Below are 14,780 nucleotides of genomic sequence, written 5' to 3'. Positions count from 1 at the left end.
TTTTTGCATAATATTTCTTTATTTTTACAATTGTATGCTAAGTTCTGGAGATCCTTGTGAACTACATCTAAAAAAAAGTTAGGGAAAATGATGCTTTGAATAGCCAAGTTCAATATTCTCCTAATTTTCCCTTTAGATGAGTAAAGTTGCAAAATACCGACAATGTAAATTAAAAGGAATATATATATATATTTTTATTACGTGGAATTTTGGAGATTGTGCAAATGCAAAATCTTTAGCATAGTTAAACACCAGACTCGAAGAACGCGTCTCCATCACCCAGATCAGGTCAATCATTGGCTTTTCACCAATGGGATGCTGCCCCGAGAAATTGTTTGCACCCATGGGTTTAAACCTTAAACCTGAAGGGAGAATACCACCAAGGCCAAGGCTCTTACCACTTGAGCTAACCCCCAAGGGTTTAAATGAAAAACTATAATACTCGCTTTTTATTATTATACATACTATTTAAATTATGTGCTTTACTTCAACCAGGCACACTTATAATTTGTGCCTAGGCTCTAGGCAGCGTTTGCGCTTAAGTGTACTTGGCTCTTTCATGAACACTACTCACTGTACACCCACCCCTTCTATAATCATGGCAACCATATGGGCCACTACTACCACTGCCTCCATGACAACTACTAGAACCACCATGTCAGGAAATAAAAGCTTGTGGTCCCCATTACTTTAAATACCCAAAATAGAAGGATTCAGTTGAAGAAATTTAACAAACAGAGGACCCAATTTATTCATAGGGGTTATCGGTGTCTATTTAAGTGTATTTTAATTATTTTACATATAGAGAATGTGTAATGCTTGACACAATTTCCATGCAAATCAATGCTATATTTGGTGGATGGGGGGAGATTGAAACTATAATTTCAGCAACTTGACATGCTGTTGGTACTTGTATTATTTTTATGATCACTCTTTTTATTGTCATTATTATTACTCTTATTGTTATTGTTGTTGTTATTATTACTATTAGGATTTAATTTTTTAAATTCATCTCTTCCCATCAGCTTTAATGTTTCGAACAAGTAGTGATTTAACAATTACCTAATTGTGGTGTGCTTTTGGTGATAAAGATTTCTTGGCTTTATATCTCTTGTTTACATTTTCTTCATAGGTTGCAATGTACAAAAGGTTATATGAAGAGGAACATATACATCAATCATCTCTTTCCCATTCTGCTGAAGCTGCTCCAGGTCCCTCCCTGCATTTGCTCTCTCTCTCTCTCCCCTATTGAAATCAATGTTTTTATCCTATTTGCAAGATAATTTGTCCTTGGAAAATATTGCAACATTAGGATTTCTCTGCAGTTTGATAAGCATGAAATTCCGCTCCATCCCAATGTTTTGTGATATAAGATAATTAATGCTTTTTTAGGCATACCAAATTCATGTTTTGGTTTTCTTTTCTTACCCCCCCATTTTGGTTTCTTTTGTGGACATTTTGTTTTTTGTTCTATAAACGTATAGCAAATCTGAGCCTGTCTTTGAAAATTCGGTCACCTAGTTGGAAGCTGCTTTCTACCACATAGGAAAGTCGTGTAGAAATTGAATGTATCATCAGTTGACCTGATTTGTGTTGCAAGTTCATGGTGTCTTGCATCTTCTTCTTCTTCTTCTCTTTTTGTTTTTTGTTTTTTTTTGTATTTTTTTTGTTTTTGGATTTTTACAATTGCAATTTGGTCATTGCAGATGATGGGAGGACCAATCTGAAGCTTCTCCTTGAAAGATCCCAGGTATGGCTACAGAGGCTGTTACCAAATAACTGGACCGTAATTGTTACTTTATATTTTCTCAAATTTTCCATATACACAAATAATATAGGAAGCTTCTAAGAAGGCCCAGGAGCAGGCTGGGGAGCGAGTGAGATGTCTTGAAGACGAACTGGTGAAGTCTCGGTAAATTTGTTAACTTCTAAATCCTGATGTATATGTTTGGAGCGGCAATCCTGCTTTAAACTTTTAAGTATTTTGATTTTTGGATATAGCGGGAGAGATCGAACTTATTTCTGTGTTGGAGCCTTGGTCATTAGATTCTTTTTTTCATGTTTCTTTTACCATTGGTTTTCATTGTGTATATACTAATTGTCTTTTTACTACTACTAGCCATGTTATGCAAATGAAAACTACTAACTTCTTGGAAAAGTAGTATTGGCAAAGTTACCTCCAAATTATCGAAATAGTATTAGCAAAATTACCACCAAACTTGGTTATGGGTTTGAACAATTGCTGTTCTTTTATCTTTTTTCCAAATGTATATGGGACAGTCGTCACTACTTAGAAGAATTCAGTTCCCTGCTTTCATGAGCTTGCCATTGTGCCTCCCTATCTGTAACTCTACTGTATCCAGTGCCATTACCTGATGATGGGGCTTGAATATGATGAGATTAGGAGGAGAGGAAGGGTGGTAGTGGAGGATGTGGCAGAGAGAGTGTGTGGAGTGCAGACTAAAACAAAACTTGAAAGTGGAGGGGAATGTTTACAGAATTTGGTTGAAGACTGGCTGTGTTGAGGTCATCCGCTATCGCAATAATGATTGTGGATGGAGCGGGATGCCTACAATTACTTCCTAGTGTTGCTTTTGTGCAATCGATATGCTCAATATGACATGTGGATGAATGAGTTGGACCTGTATGTGATTTAGTGGCTGGGGGACCACCAATGTACGTAGTCAGTGTTCTTATAAAAAAAATATACAATAGTCAGTGTTGGAGTTGGACATAATGCACAGGTCATATCCGTATTATAGAACACTTCATCCTATGTGATCTGTTGCTCATTCCAAATATTTGATGTTTAATGGTAGGAGTGAGATTATATCATTACGAACAGAGCGTGACAAGTTGGCTCTGGAAGCAAATTTTGCTAGAGAGAGACTTGATAGCTTTATGAAGGAATTTGACCATCAGGTGATCATATTGTTTGACTTTTTCATCATTGTCTTTCGTATTTTTCATTCTTTCTCTATCTCTCTCTCCTCTCATCCACCCAACCCCCTTTCCCAATCATTATATCCCATTGATTATCTTCTAGATATGGTGCATCATGTCCTGATGTGTCAAGTTTTGTGATGTATAACATACCAGAGAATTGAAACCAATGGCATTTTAGCTAGAAATGTGGAGTTTTCACAATTAATAATTGACTACCAACGAAAGCTGCGTGAAAGTTCTGAATCTCTGCATGTTGCTGAGGATCTTTCTCGGAAGCTGACTATGGAGGTGAAGATTTCATCAACTTGTCTGTTGACTCTCTCCTATGATAAGGCTCACTTTTTATCTTTTAACGAAACAGGTATCTGTTCTAAAGAATGAAAAGGAAATGTTAGTTAGTGCTGAGAAGAGAGCTTGCGATGAAGTTCGTGGTTTGTCAGAGAGGGTCTATCGTCTACAGGTTGGGATTATGGAATTTTTAGTTTAGCATGATATGTGGTTCTTGTCTAATATAGTTCTATGCAGGCTAGTTTGGACACCATTCAGAGTGCTGAGGAAGTTCGTGAGGTAGCTCATTTTGTTAAATTTGTTTCTTTTTCTCTAATTGGTGCAGCTTCAGATGCATCATTTGGTTATATGGTTTGATTTCTTCTTGGGAATTACAGGAGGCAAGAGCTACTGAGAGGAGAAAACAAGAGGAGCATATAAAGCAAGTTGAGGTTTGTTTCAACAAGTTCTTGATCGTTATGCTGTGGATGGATCTTTATTGACTTGCAGTTTTCTTGTTCAGCTCCTCCTTTTATATGGCTACTGACCTTTGGATTTCCGTTTATAGATACTGCATGGTTTTTTCTTGGAAATATCATCATCATCTTCTTCTTCTTCTTATTCTTATTCTATTTAGAGGGAATGGGCTGAGGCTAAGAGAGAGGTCCAACAAGAGCGGGACAGTGTTCGGAACCTCACGGTAGATCGTGAGCAGACTATAAAAAATGCAATGAGACAAGTTGAAGAAATGGGAAAAGAATTGGCTAATGCTTTGCGAGCTGTTGCAGCTGCTGAATCCAGAGCCGCAGTGGCAGAGGTCTTTCTTCTTTTTCTTTTCACCATTTTGAAGCTTCACTGAATCATGGCAGTGTGTTATTGCCCTATTTTCTTATTATCAGCAGTAATTGGAACTTATAGTTGGCTCATGCTTTTATGCCGTACCATTCATTACCATTTGCTCCTTTCATTGCTCACTCAGGTGAAATTGTCTGATCTAGAGAGAAAAATCAAATCTGCACGTGCTACGGTAAATATTTGCACCATTTTGTATGCACTGTGCTCGTTATTTGAAGTTTTAGTTTATTATCAGAATTTGCTCTTTCTTTTCCTATATGTTTTGAAATATTGATTTATCATCAGATGTTTTAAAAAGTCATCTTCAAGCATTCTTTCCTATATGCTTGTTATTTTATTTTCTAGTGCAGTGTGGCTATCAGTGTTGAAAGGCTGTGATGGTAGATTTATATGCCTTTGAAAAAGTCATGTTCGAGCACTTCAGATGTACAGCACTCTTTAATTGGGTTATCCAATTCTGGTCCTTGCTGTCAGATTTTTGCAAAGATTGTTCGTTGTCTTTTATTTTAACTGTCTGGGAACCTCTCCAAGGCAGGGCCCTTTGGACCCACCCTTGCAGAGTAAACCTTGGTCCCATGTACCCGCACCCTCGGAAATTTCCCTACACGGAACCGGTTAAATTGCTGGTTTTTCACTAGGGGGTGTGGCCCCAAAGTATTGTTTGCACTCATGAGGTATTGAACCTTGGACCTTGAAGGGAGTGATACCCCAAGACAGAATATAGGTGTTTCCCATAGGAAAACATACTTAAGTAATTTGTTTTTGTTTGTTTGTTTGTTTTTTTTTTTTTTTTTTCAATTTTGTTTCTTTCTATGGGTGCAGGATGTTGAGATAGATGGTGGAGGTGAACCTTCGTCTCTGTCAAGCAATGGGGTTAGTGTTGCTCATTATCTCTCTACTTAATCTCTGACTAGTACTTTTAGGAATGTCAGCTGTTTGATTTGTTGAACTTTGAGTGTTGGTCCTTTAAGAAGTTCAATTTTTTGGATGTTTCATCTTATAACTTAAAAAGGTTTCTCCCTATCATCTCATTCGAGGCATCTGTTTCTCTTTTTATCTTTACTTTTGCCACATCAAGGTGACACTCTACCCATGAGTTATATCCCTTGCCCACTGCCACCCCCACCCTGTGCCGGCCCCACCCCACCCACCCCCCCCCCCCCCCCCCCCCCCCCCCCCCCTTTCTCTCTTCCTCCTCCTCCTTCTCCTCTTCTCTCTCCCCCCAGTACCCCAATTGAGAAATAGAACTGACTAATCCTAAGTCAAGGGGTTGAGAATGTATTTTCTCTTTTGCGACTCATGAGCCACTCCCTGCCTTTATTGTTTTGTTTGCCCACGGCCTTAGCAGTCCTCTGGTCTGCCTATCAATTAATATATATATAAGGAAGCAAAGAGAGCCCAACAATTGTTAGCATTTTCTGGCAATGTCTAACCGAGAGCACTCAAATGGAACTGCGATTGGATGAGGGTATCCAATTCCGGTTGAGATTTACTTGATGTTCACATGTCTAAACGACACTTGATGTTCTTTTTTGTTATTATCTTTATTAAGGTTGCGGGTCAGGAATGAACCACATACTGTCCACATGCCATGGGCTCGTATCCTGAACTCACATACATCCACTAAGTGCAGAAACCATGCATCATTTAGGTGCTATACAGTGTGGGAACTGTAATCTTTTTGCTACATATCGAAGCTTATGATACTAATGCATATAATTTTTTTAAATAGGTACTAATGCATATGTTCCTATGTGGTGTATAAGTCTAGTAATCAAACAAACTTGGTACTCATTGTACGAGACAGTTTGTCAGCATGCATTAGAACAAGATAGAAGTGAATTTAACTGCCTGTTAGAGGTTCTTTAAAACATCAGGCAGCTTGTTGAATCTCTTGGTAATCCAATTATTAATGAATTTCTTGCTGTTATTCTAAAGGTAACATTGTAGTTACTGAATGAAAGCCCTACTCTTGCTAGATTGTTGCAATCTGAACTAAATATGTACCTCAATACCTGTGATCTTTATTTGACTTTTTGGTTGAATTCAAACTAGGTTATTGCTGAACTACACATGGCAAAGGAAGAGATTGAAAAATTGAAAGTGGAAGCACAGGCTAACAAGGATCACATGCAACAGGTTCTTATTTTACTCATTGAAGTGCTACTTGCTTTAATGCCTAGTTTAATAACTTGCTTCTAAACTAAGCATTCATAGGTTTTGCTCTTGTATATGTCCCGTATACTTGGGCTTTTGCCTATTATTTTGGTCAATAAAAACTTGTTTACCGATTAAAAAAAAAAAAAAATTGTTTTAATGCCTAGTGAACTAATAGGTTATGTACATTCCACTTTGCAGTTTAAGAGCATTGCACAGGTGAATGAAGATGCATTAAAACAGATGGAATGTGCCTATGACACGTTCAAGATTGAGGTATATCATTTTACATGAATTTTGGTGTATTGTGGTGGTGTGAATTTTGGTCAATGAGTTATTAGTTTTCATTCTAATTTTCTTCCTTTTGTTATGCCTTTTCCAATATTGTACAGGCAGACAAACTAAAGAAATCACTAGAAACTGAAGTTATTTCCCTTAGAGAGAAGATTTCTGAACTTGAATATGAATCTAGTTTGAAGTCAGAAGAAGTAGCTTCTGCAACTGCGGGGAAAGAGGAGACCCTTGCTTCTGCTTTAGCAGAAATCACAAATCTAAAAGAAGAATCGTCAGTAAAAACGTGAGTCTTTCTTCTTCATTTGCTCCGTAATTGACTATCTGATTTCGTGTCTCACATTCTGTCTTCACATGTAGTTCCCAAATTTTAGCAATGGAAGTCCAGATATCTGCATTGAAAGAAGACTTGGAAAAGGAGCATCAGCGATGGCGTGCCGCTCAGGCTAATTATGAAAGACAGGTTAGTCTTTTATGTTTTCAATGCATTAGGATATAGTGTAAGTTACGTGGATCAATAAAATTTATTTACTTATAAAAAAAAAAGGGATATAGTGTAAGTTGATATATGTTGTGCAAGAATTTATGTTTCATATACTATGTGGATAAAAAGTAAAGCTTTATTTCTGTGTTAAATAGCTTTTATAGATGCTCTTTAAAGCCTAGCTTTGGAATATTTTTGCAATATTGGCCTCCTTTAGGGTCGTACTAAAATGTATCGTCATTTCATCTACCTTGAATTGTCTTAGCCGAGCTTTCTATCATTGCTATACATTACCTGGAACTTTTTTGTCACCTACCCAATGCAATTTGCTAGCTCGGTATTTAATCCCCACATTAATTTTTAGTTTGCTAATTGGTTTAAGAATATGTACTTCAGTGGGTTACCCTATCATCAATGATTTTACTAGCTGTCAAAGGTCATATTGCATATGTGCTCTTTATTATTCATAAGTTTAATGTCATTTCTCAGCTGTTGGGAACCATTCTTATTTTGCACAGGTCATCCTTCAGTCAGAGACTATTCAGGAGTTGACAAAAACATCAAAAACCTTGGCTTCTCTCCAAGAGGAAGCTTCTGAATTGCGTAAATCAGCAGATGCACACAAAAGTGAAAATGTATCTTCCCTTTCCCGTACTGTTTTTGTTTTCTGTATTCTGTATTTATAATATGGTCATTTTACTTCCCTTTTGTGGATTTGTGGTTTTTTTCATTTTTATGTAAATGATTATTGACTGGAATAGGTAAGATGGTTTGTAAATAATAGTGAGAGATAGCTTGAGTTAAGTATTTATTGGGTTTTAGAAAAGGAGAGAGAAAAAGTTGAATAAAAAATACTATAAAATTTAAAATATTGTTAGAATATAATTGTTTTGGGAATTGAAAAAGTTGAATTATTTTTTATTTTTTGTTTGGAAATTAGGGAAAATTGTAATGAATAGCTTGAAATTGTTTGTATTTGAATGATGTTTGGGAATGAAATGAGATGGGATGAGATGCGATAGAATGAGATGAGATGGGATGAGATTTGTTTCCAAATGTTCCCTTAGTCTTGTTACAATTGGATGTGGCCATATATTTTGGATCCTAATGTTGGTCTCCGACTCCCTTTATGCAGATGAAAAAAAAAAAAAATTGTTTAAAGATACCAAAATTTTATTTAAAAAAAAATCTCATTAGGTATATGGAAAGTATACGTGTGATATCCCATACTGATGATGAGTGTAGGTGATGAATTGGATTTCATATTGCTTGGGAGGGAGGAGTTTTTGCTCTTTATAATGATTTCAATATGGCTTCAATTGTATTATTGACAAGTCCTTTTGGAGTAAGGAGTAGGGTCTAGATGTGGCTTGGGGCGATACAATACAACCAAAAAAGCTCATTAGCAGACCTAGGGAAGGAGTTCCTATCCTGGAGTACAAGAACCTTATAGAAAGATCGAACAAAGGAATGCATTACATCAGTGACCAAAGCCTCCTGCACACGTGCAATATTATACACCTTTGAGAAAGCCATTTTGAGGACTCTCACCACAACATAGGTTATGGCAGAATATAGTTCTAGAGCCAGAGCCATAACCCACTTTTACTCTGGTATGATGTGGGATAACATCCTATCCTCATATCTTTCCAGAGGCCTTCTCGACGTGGTCCATGTACCTCATTACAACGCCACCTTATCTAAGCACATTCAAAAGCAAGTTTTGAAGTTCCAGCCTCCCTCAAAAATTGGAAAGCACACTTGCCTAATCTACTAGGTGAAATGTTAACTCCTCCCAATAGCCCACGCTATAAAAGGTCACTGTGCAGCTTCTTTATTACATTACCAAGAAGAGAAACAGGGACAAAATTTGTAGGCAAATTAGAGGGTACTCTTGATGGAGGAAAGCTCTTGGCGGAAAAAATCAATGACTCTTGATTGAAAGAGGGGAATAATTTTACCAAAATTTTTCATAGAACAACCAATTCACATCAGAGGAACAATGATATTGGGATGCTTCGCTCCAATAGTTGTGTGATTTCATCTCCACCTCAGATCCAAGATCTTATAGTGCATTATTGTGAAGGTTGTCTCACCAAATCAGCTTCTTGGAGGCCTAAAATTGATGGGTTGGTCTTTGATTCTTTTGATCCTCTTAGTGCAATTTGGTTGGAGAGGCCATCTGATGAAGATGAGGTGTATCGAGTGGTTAGTGGAATGGTCAAAGATAAAGCTTCTGGTCCAAATGGATTTTCAATGGCCCTTTTTCAAGTTTGTTGGGAGATTGCGAAAGATGTGATGCGGAAGGAATCTTTTTCCTTTAAAAAGTTTGAAAATCACTCAATGCTACTTTCATTACTCGCATTCCCAAGAAAGCTGGAGCTTCAAAGCTAAATGATTTTCGTTCTATTAGTCTTGTGAGTGAGGTCTATGAGATAATATCGAAGGTTCTTGCTAATCATATGAGCAAGGTGATGAAGCAAATTATCTCTAAGCCCCAAAATGCCTTTGTTTGGAGGAAATAAATTCTTGATTCGGTGCTTATCACTAATCAATGCCTTGATAGTTGTATGAGGGAGGGTGTTCTTTGTAAGCTTGATATGGAAAAGGCATTTGATCATGTGAATTGGGATTTCCTTTTTTGTATTGGGCCTCAAGGTGAATCTTAGAAAGTCAGTGAGGTGGTGCGTAACATCAATAGTTTGGCAATTTTGTTGGGCTGTAAAATTGCTTCTTTAACCCTGAAATATTTGGGCCTTCCATTAGGGACGCCTTTTAAGGCTAGTATTATTTGGAATGGGGTTGTAGAGAAAGTTGAGACAAGGTTGGCTGGTTGAAAGCAGTCATATTTATCTAAAGGGAGTACCGTTTCTAATCTCCCCCCACTTACTTTCTATTGTTGTTTCCATTGCCTGCAAGGGTGGCCAACCAGATTGACAAGTTGTTTCATGCTTTTTATGGGGTGGCATGGGAGAGGAAACTAAATTCCATCCTGTTAGTTGGAATAAAGTTTGTTCTCCTATTTCAGTTGGAGGGTTGGGGGCTCGCAATTTGAGGATCTTTAATAAAACTTTATTAGGGAAGTGGCTATGGAGAGACCAATTGGAAAAAAGTGGCTTTGGAGGGCGGTCATTGATCGGAAGTAAGGAAGTGCTTGGGAGCAGTTGGTGTTCTAATGAAGTTTGGGGGTTTTGTGGTGTTGGTCTTTGGAAGTTGATTAGAAGGGTTGGGAGAGTTTTGTTGGTCATGTTAGTTATGCTGTTGGAGAAGGATCTAAGATCTGTTTCTGGTTTGACATTTGGTGTGGTGATTGAGCCCTCAATAGTGTGTTTTCGGCTATCTTTCAATTGGCTTCAGATCGGTTTGCTGTGGTATCTGATTTGATTTGTTGTTCAGGATTGGGAGATTGATGAAGTTTCAGCTTTCTTCAGCTTTTTATCCTCTTTGAGGCTTGGTGGTAATGATGAGGATAGGATGTTGTGGAAGTCCAAGGGGTCTGAAAAGTTCATTGGTGGTTCCTACTATAAGCTGTTGACATTTCAGAATAGTCCTCCTTTTCCTTGGAAGTGTATTTGGAGGTCTCAGCCTTCCAAAGTTGCTTTTTTCAGTTGGACTGCCTCTCTTGGGAAATTTTGACGTTGGATAATTTAAGGAAGCAGGGTATTATAGTTATGAATCGGTGTTTCATGTGTAAGAAGAATGGGGAAACTGTGGATCATCTACTCTTGCATTGTGAGGTGGCAAGGGCTTTGTGGGATGGCATTTTTTGTAGAATTGGCTTGGCTTGGGTGATGCCTTTGAGAGTGGTTGATCTTCTTGCATGTTGGAACGGGCTCCATGGTTGTTCTCAAGTGGATGCAGCTTGGAAGATGATTCCTCTGTGTCTTATGCTGTGCATTTGGATGGAAAGGAGTGAGTGGTGTTTTAATGACAAGGAGCGTACTTTGGAGCAACTCTGGAATTTCTTTGTGCACTCTTTGTTGTTTTGGTTTTCTGCTTTAGTGATTAACGGAGCTTCAGTTCATGATTTTCTGGTGTCGTTTTCCGTTTCCTAGAATGTATTTAGGTGTTTTTTGTTATATCCTTCCTGTGTACATGGGCTTTGCCTACATTTGTTTCTAATAAAATTTCTTCTTATTTATTAAAATAATAATTTCAAAACTTTAAAATGGGACTTCAAATAGCGGATATGACACCTGTTTGTCTTACAAAATATCAAGGTATTACCTGCAAACAAAAGATGGGAAATGTAAATACAAGAAGATTACTTGCCCCCATAAAAGTTTCTGTTAATGGTAGGATGACCCTTAGTTTCTAACCCTATCAGCACATCTTTACATTCTTGAATTTGAGATATTTTTTCTCCCTCAAATGCATCCAAGGTCAAGAGTATGGGACAACGATCCGAGCAAATTCTGGTCGTCTCTTTTGACACCAATCTAGAAAATCTTCTTGATCTTAGATTCAAGAATATCAATTCTAGACCAAAAGGGAGTGTGCCTAATAATAGATCATGTGAAAGGGCCTTAGACGTGGATCTTGATCAAATTGAAGTTTGAGAAATCTGCTACAGTTGAACAGCGATGAGCTTCATCCTATCTTTCATGTAAAGAAACTATTGTTGTCAATTGTTTTGGTCATCTTAATACTGTTGCAAGGTTTATAACACAATGAAATATAATAAATCATAATATCCTAGATCAATGCATGGGTTCAAATTGTAATATCAACCACATGAACTCATGCCTTCTTCTAAAGTCATCATGCAAGTACTGTAGAAATTGATTTGCCTTTGGCCCATAGCTTTTGGCTTGTTAAATTTGTGATGGTGTGAGATTTCAATTTTAGGTGGATAGTTGCTGCATTAATGTAGTGCATAAATCTGATGAGAGCTGCTGCTATATGGTATTAAGTATTATTGCTGAATGCATTTACTTATTAAAAAAAAAAAAAAGTTTTGCTGAATGTATTGTGGGTTTTGTGATAAACAAGTACCTTGTATGCTTTGCTTTGCTACTAAATTTGCAGGTAGTCTCCTTTAATGTTACCTGTGCTGAAAAGTTGTTGGACTATCTGTTTATTTTTGCTTTTTTTGCGATTTTGAAACTGATATGACTATTCCTTTTCGTCATCCACAGAAGGAATTGAAATCTAAGTGGGAAGTAGAGAAGACCATTCTTGAGGAGTCAAAGAATGAAGCTGAGAAGAAGTACAATGAAATCAATGAGCAGGTCGGTGCTCTCTGACATGTGTGGCTTCAGTCTTTGTAAGAGGTGCATGGAGTACCATGCATCGCTCAACAAGATTTGTGAGGCTTGTTTGCTTATGATGTCATAAAGATAGAATTTAACTATTTGTGTCAGATAAGCTTTGTCACATCTCATTTATTTTGCATGTTGAGTATGTAAGCATTTTATGGGTCTTTTGTTTCTTTGTCATGCATTTTGGTATTCTCTTCATCTGCTTTGTTGATCATCTTCAGAACAAAATACTGCACACTCGACTTGAGGCTTTGCACATTCAGTTGGCTGAGAAGGATCGTTATTCTGTCGGAGTTTCTTCTGGAACCGCCACCACTAATACCGTTGGAGATGCTGGTTTACAGAATGTTATTAATTATCTCCGACGCTCGAAAGAGATTGTAAGTTTCTTTTGTAATGTTACTTCTTTCTCTCACCATCCCACAGACACATAAGCGTTTGTAGTGTAAACTGAACAACTTTTGCTTCAACCTTTAACAGGCAGAAACAGAGATTTCTTTGTTAAAACAGGAAAAACTACGACTCCAATCACAGGTAAGTTTATCTTAGGTTGGGTCAATTTTTTGGATTATCTTACAAATTGTCTCTTTTTTATTTTTTATTTTTTATTTTTGGTTTAGCGTTAAATACCCCTCCTGAAGAAGGCCCATACGAAAAAATTTTCTTTTCTGCATTTTAGATGCCATTCAAACAGTCCATTGATGTAGCTTCAATGTAATGTGTAGAATTGGTTTTTTAGTCATTTCATTGGATCCCTATGTAGAATGCTCAAATGCAATCATAAGTAATATTTACTGGTCGTACACACAAGTATATCCAGGTTGCATTGGATTAACTTCTACCACTGCCTACTTTAGGATCTGGTAGGATCTGTCAACTCTCTCATCTGAACACAATTAAGTCTCTATCCCTACTAGTCAGGATTGATTAAATGGGTTCCTTCGCCCCTAGGGTCTTCGCCCCACAAACCCTAGGATGTTTATATCTTACCTTATACCTTCTACGGATATCGCTTTTTGTTTCTTTTGCCTTTTTCTTCTCCCGCATTAATATGATCATTCTTTAGTCAATGGAAGTGAGCTCGTGGAGGCAGTGGTTGATCTGAAATATGAGTGTTTGAGATCTTTTGAGTTATGATGAGGTGAATCATTGTAACACTCATTACCGTAGGTATGGAATGTTACGTACATTCGTAGTGTCATGCTTGGTAAAGAGATTCGACACCATAAAAAATACCTCATTTATTGAATTGTCAAACTAACTTAGCATAATAGAGTTTCATAATATAAAAGCTAAAACATACAAATAACATAAACTAGTCCTATGTACCAAAATCACTCATTCAACTGTCTAATCATAAATAGACCCATGTGGTACTAACACTTATTCAAGGTCTTAAGTCTCTGGAAGAATAATCTACTCCTGGCACTCCTACTTTGCATCCACGCAATCATCATCTGGTACATTAAAACATAAAACAAAACAAAGAAACAAATGAGTTGAAGACTCAATAATAGCACATCATACTATAAACTTGGCTTGGCTTAATGTTAGGCCCAATTTTGAAAACTTACATACATCGTCATACATATAGATATAGATCATGCACTAGTAACATAAACAGAATCAAACATAATCATGGCAATACATGTAACATGGAGGCATGAATGATTCACTCCATGCATTTCTTATCATTCACGCATAACTTATTCATCTTGTCTTTCACTCAATGGCCATCATAACTTACTTGCATTGGTCCAATTGTCGTTGATCGCATAAATCGTAGCATAACATATGGTGCACCACGCTTAGGTCCATGGCACCGCATAAAATCATAACATAGCATATGGTGAAGCATGCTTATGTGTCACCAAATACATTGTAGCATGGCATATGGTGAACATGCTTCGGCCCTTGTCACCAAATACATCATAGCATACTTATGGTGGACCACACTTGGGTTTGTGGCTTGCACATCCACCCATAACATACGGCCAATCTTAACTTATCCTTCGCATGAACTCTTATTTATCTTATCATGATGCATATGAACATTTTGACTTCATGACTTTCATGGCGCCTTACTTAGATGCATGGCATGGCATTGATCATGGCATATTAACATGAGCATTACATAATAATCATAACATAAACTACATAACATAATGTTGGGGGGGATTTTTCGTCGGGGGCTTTTATTCATTTATTCATTCACAATCAGTATGTTTGTTTTGTTTTTTTTCCTTATCTTTCATTCATTTGATATATATATATAATGAGACCATTATATATATATATAAGCAAGCATCACATTAATAATAAGAAGGTATGTGTAAAATGGGCTACTGATGAATGTTTATGAAGATTTCCCCGAGGGTCCCCTCCACCATGATCAGCAAGGGCAATTAGGGGTGTAAACCGACGCGTCGGCATCGGTTTCGGCGCCAAACTGAAACCCCACCGACGTGGGAGAACGCCCCTTACAACCGGCCGAAACCGATCGACTGGAGGAGAGAGAA

The 14,780-nt window shown here is 37.4% G+C and overlaps 1 protein-coding gene across 1 annotated transcript in view; it reads left to right on the top strand.

Annotated features, from left to right (window-relative positions):
* Window positions 1–14,780, top strand: part of LOC122297266 (nuclear-pore anchor) — a 51,956-nt gene that overhangs the window by 27,700 nt on the left and 9,476 nt on the right. Inside the window, exons 18-36 of the mRNA XM_043107279.1 lie at window positions 1,133–1,211; window positions 1,707–1,750; window positions 1,839–1,912; window positions 2,820–2,922; window positions 3,100–3,234; window positions 3,308–3,406; window positions 3,472–3,513; window positions 3,612–3,665; window positions 3,851–4,030; window positions 4,193–4,240; window positions 4,891–4,941; window positions 6,124–6,207; window positions 6,427–6,501; window positions 6,618–6,802; window positions 6,877–6,979; window positions 7,519–7,635; window positions 12,139–12,231; window positions 12,483–12,641; window positions 12,742–12,795. Of these exons, the coding sequence (XP_042963213.1) occupies window positions 1,133–1,211; window positions 1,707–1,750; window positions 1,839–1,912; window positions 2,820–2,922; window positions 3,100–3,234; window positions 3,308–3,406; window positions 3,472–3,513; window positions 3,612–3,665; window positions 3,851–4,030; window positions 4,193–4,240; window positions 4,891–4,941; window positions 6,124–6,207; window positions 6,427–6,501; window positions 6,618–6,802; window positions 6,877–6,979; window positions 7,519–7,635; window positions 12,139–12,231; window positions 12,483–12,641; window positions 12,742–12,795 (1,779 nt within the window). The remainder of the gene's footprint in view (window positions 1–1,132; window positions 1,212–1,706; window positions 1,751–1,838; window positions 1,913–2,819; window positions 2,923–3,099; window positions 3,235–3,307; window positions 3,407–3,471; window positions 3,514–3,611; window positions 3,666–3,850; window positions 4,031–4,192; window positions 4,241–4,890; window positions 4,942–6,123; window positions 6,208–6,426; window positions 6,502–6,617; window positions 6,803–6,876; window positions 6,980–7,518; window positions 7,636–12,138; window positions 12,232–12,482; window positions 12,642–12,741; window positions 12,796–14,780) is intronic.

This window comes from Carya illinoinensis, chromosome 15 (genome assembly GCF_018687715.1).
Source record: "Carya illinoinensis cultivar Pawnee chromosome 15, C.illinoinensisPawnee_v1, whole genome shotgun sequence".
NCBI lineage: Eukaryota > Viridiplantae > Streptophyta > Magnoliopsida > Fagales > Juglandaceae > Carya > Carya illinoinensis.
This window is presented reverse-complemented; position numbering and strand designations above follow the sequence as displayed.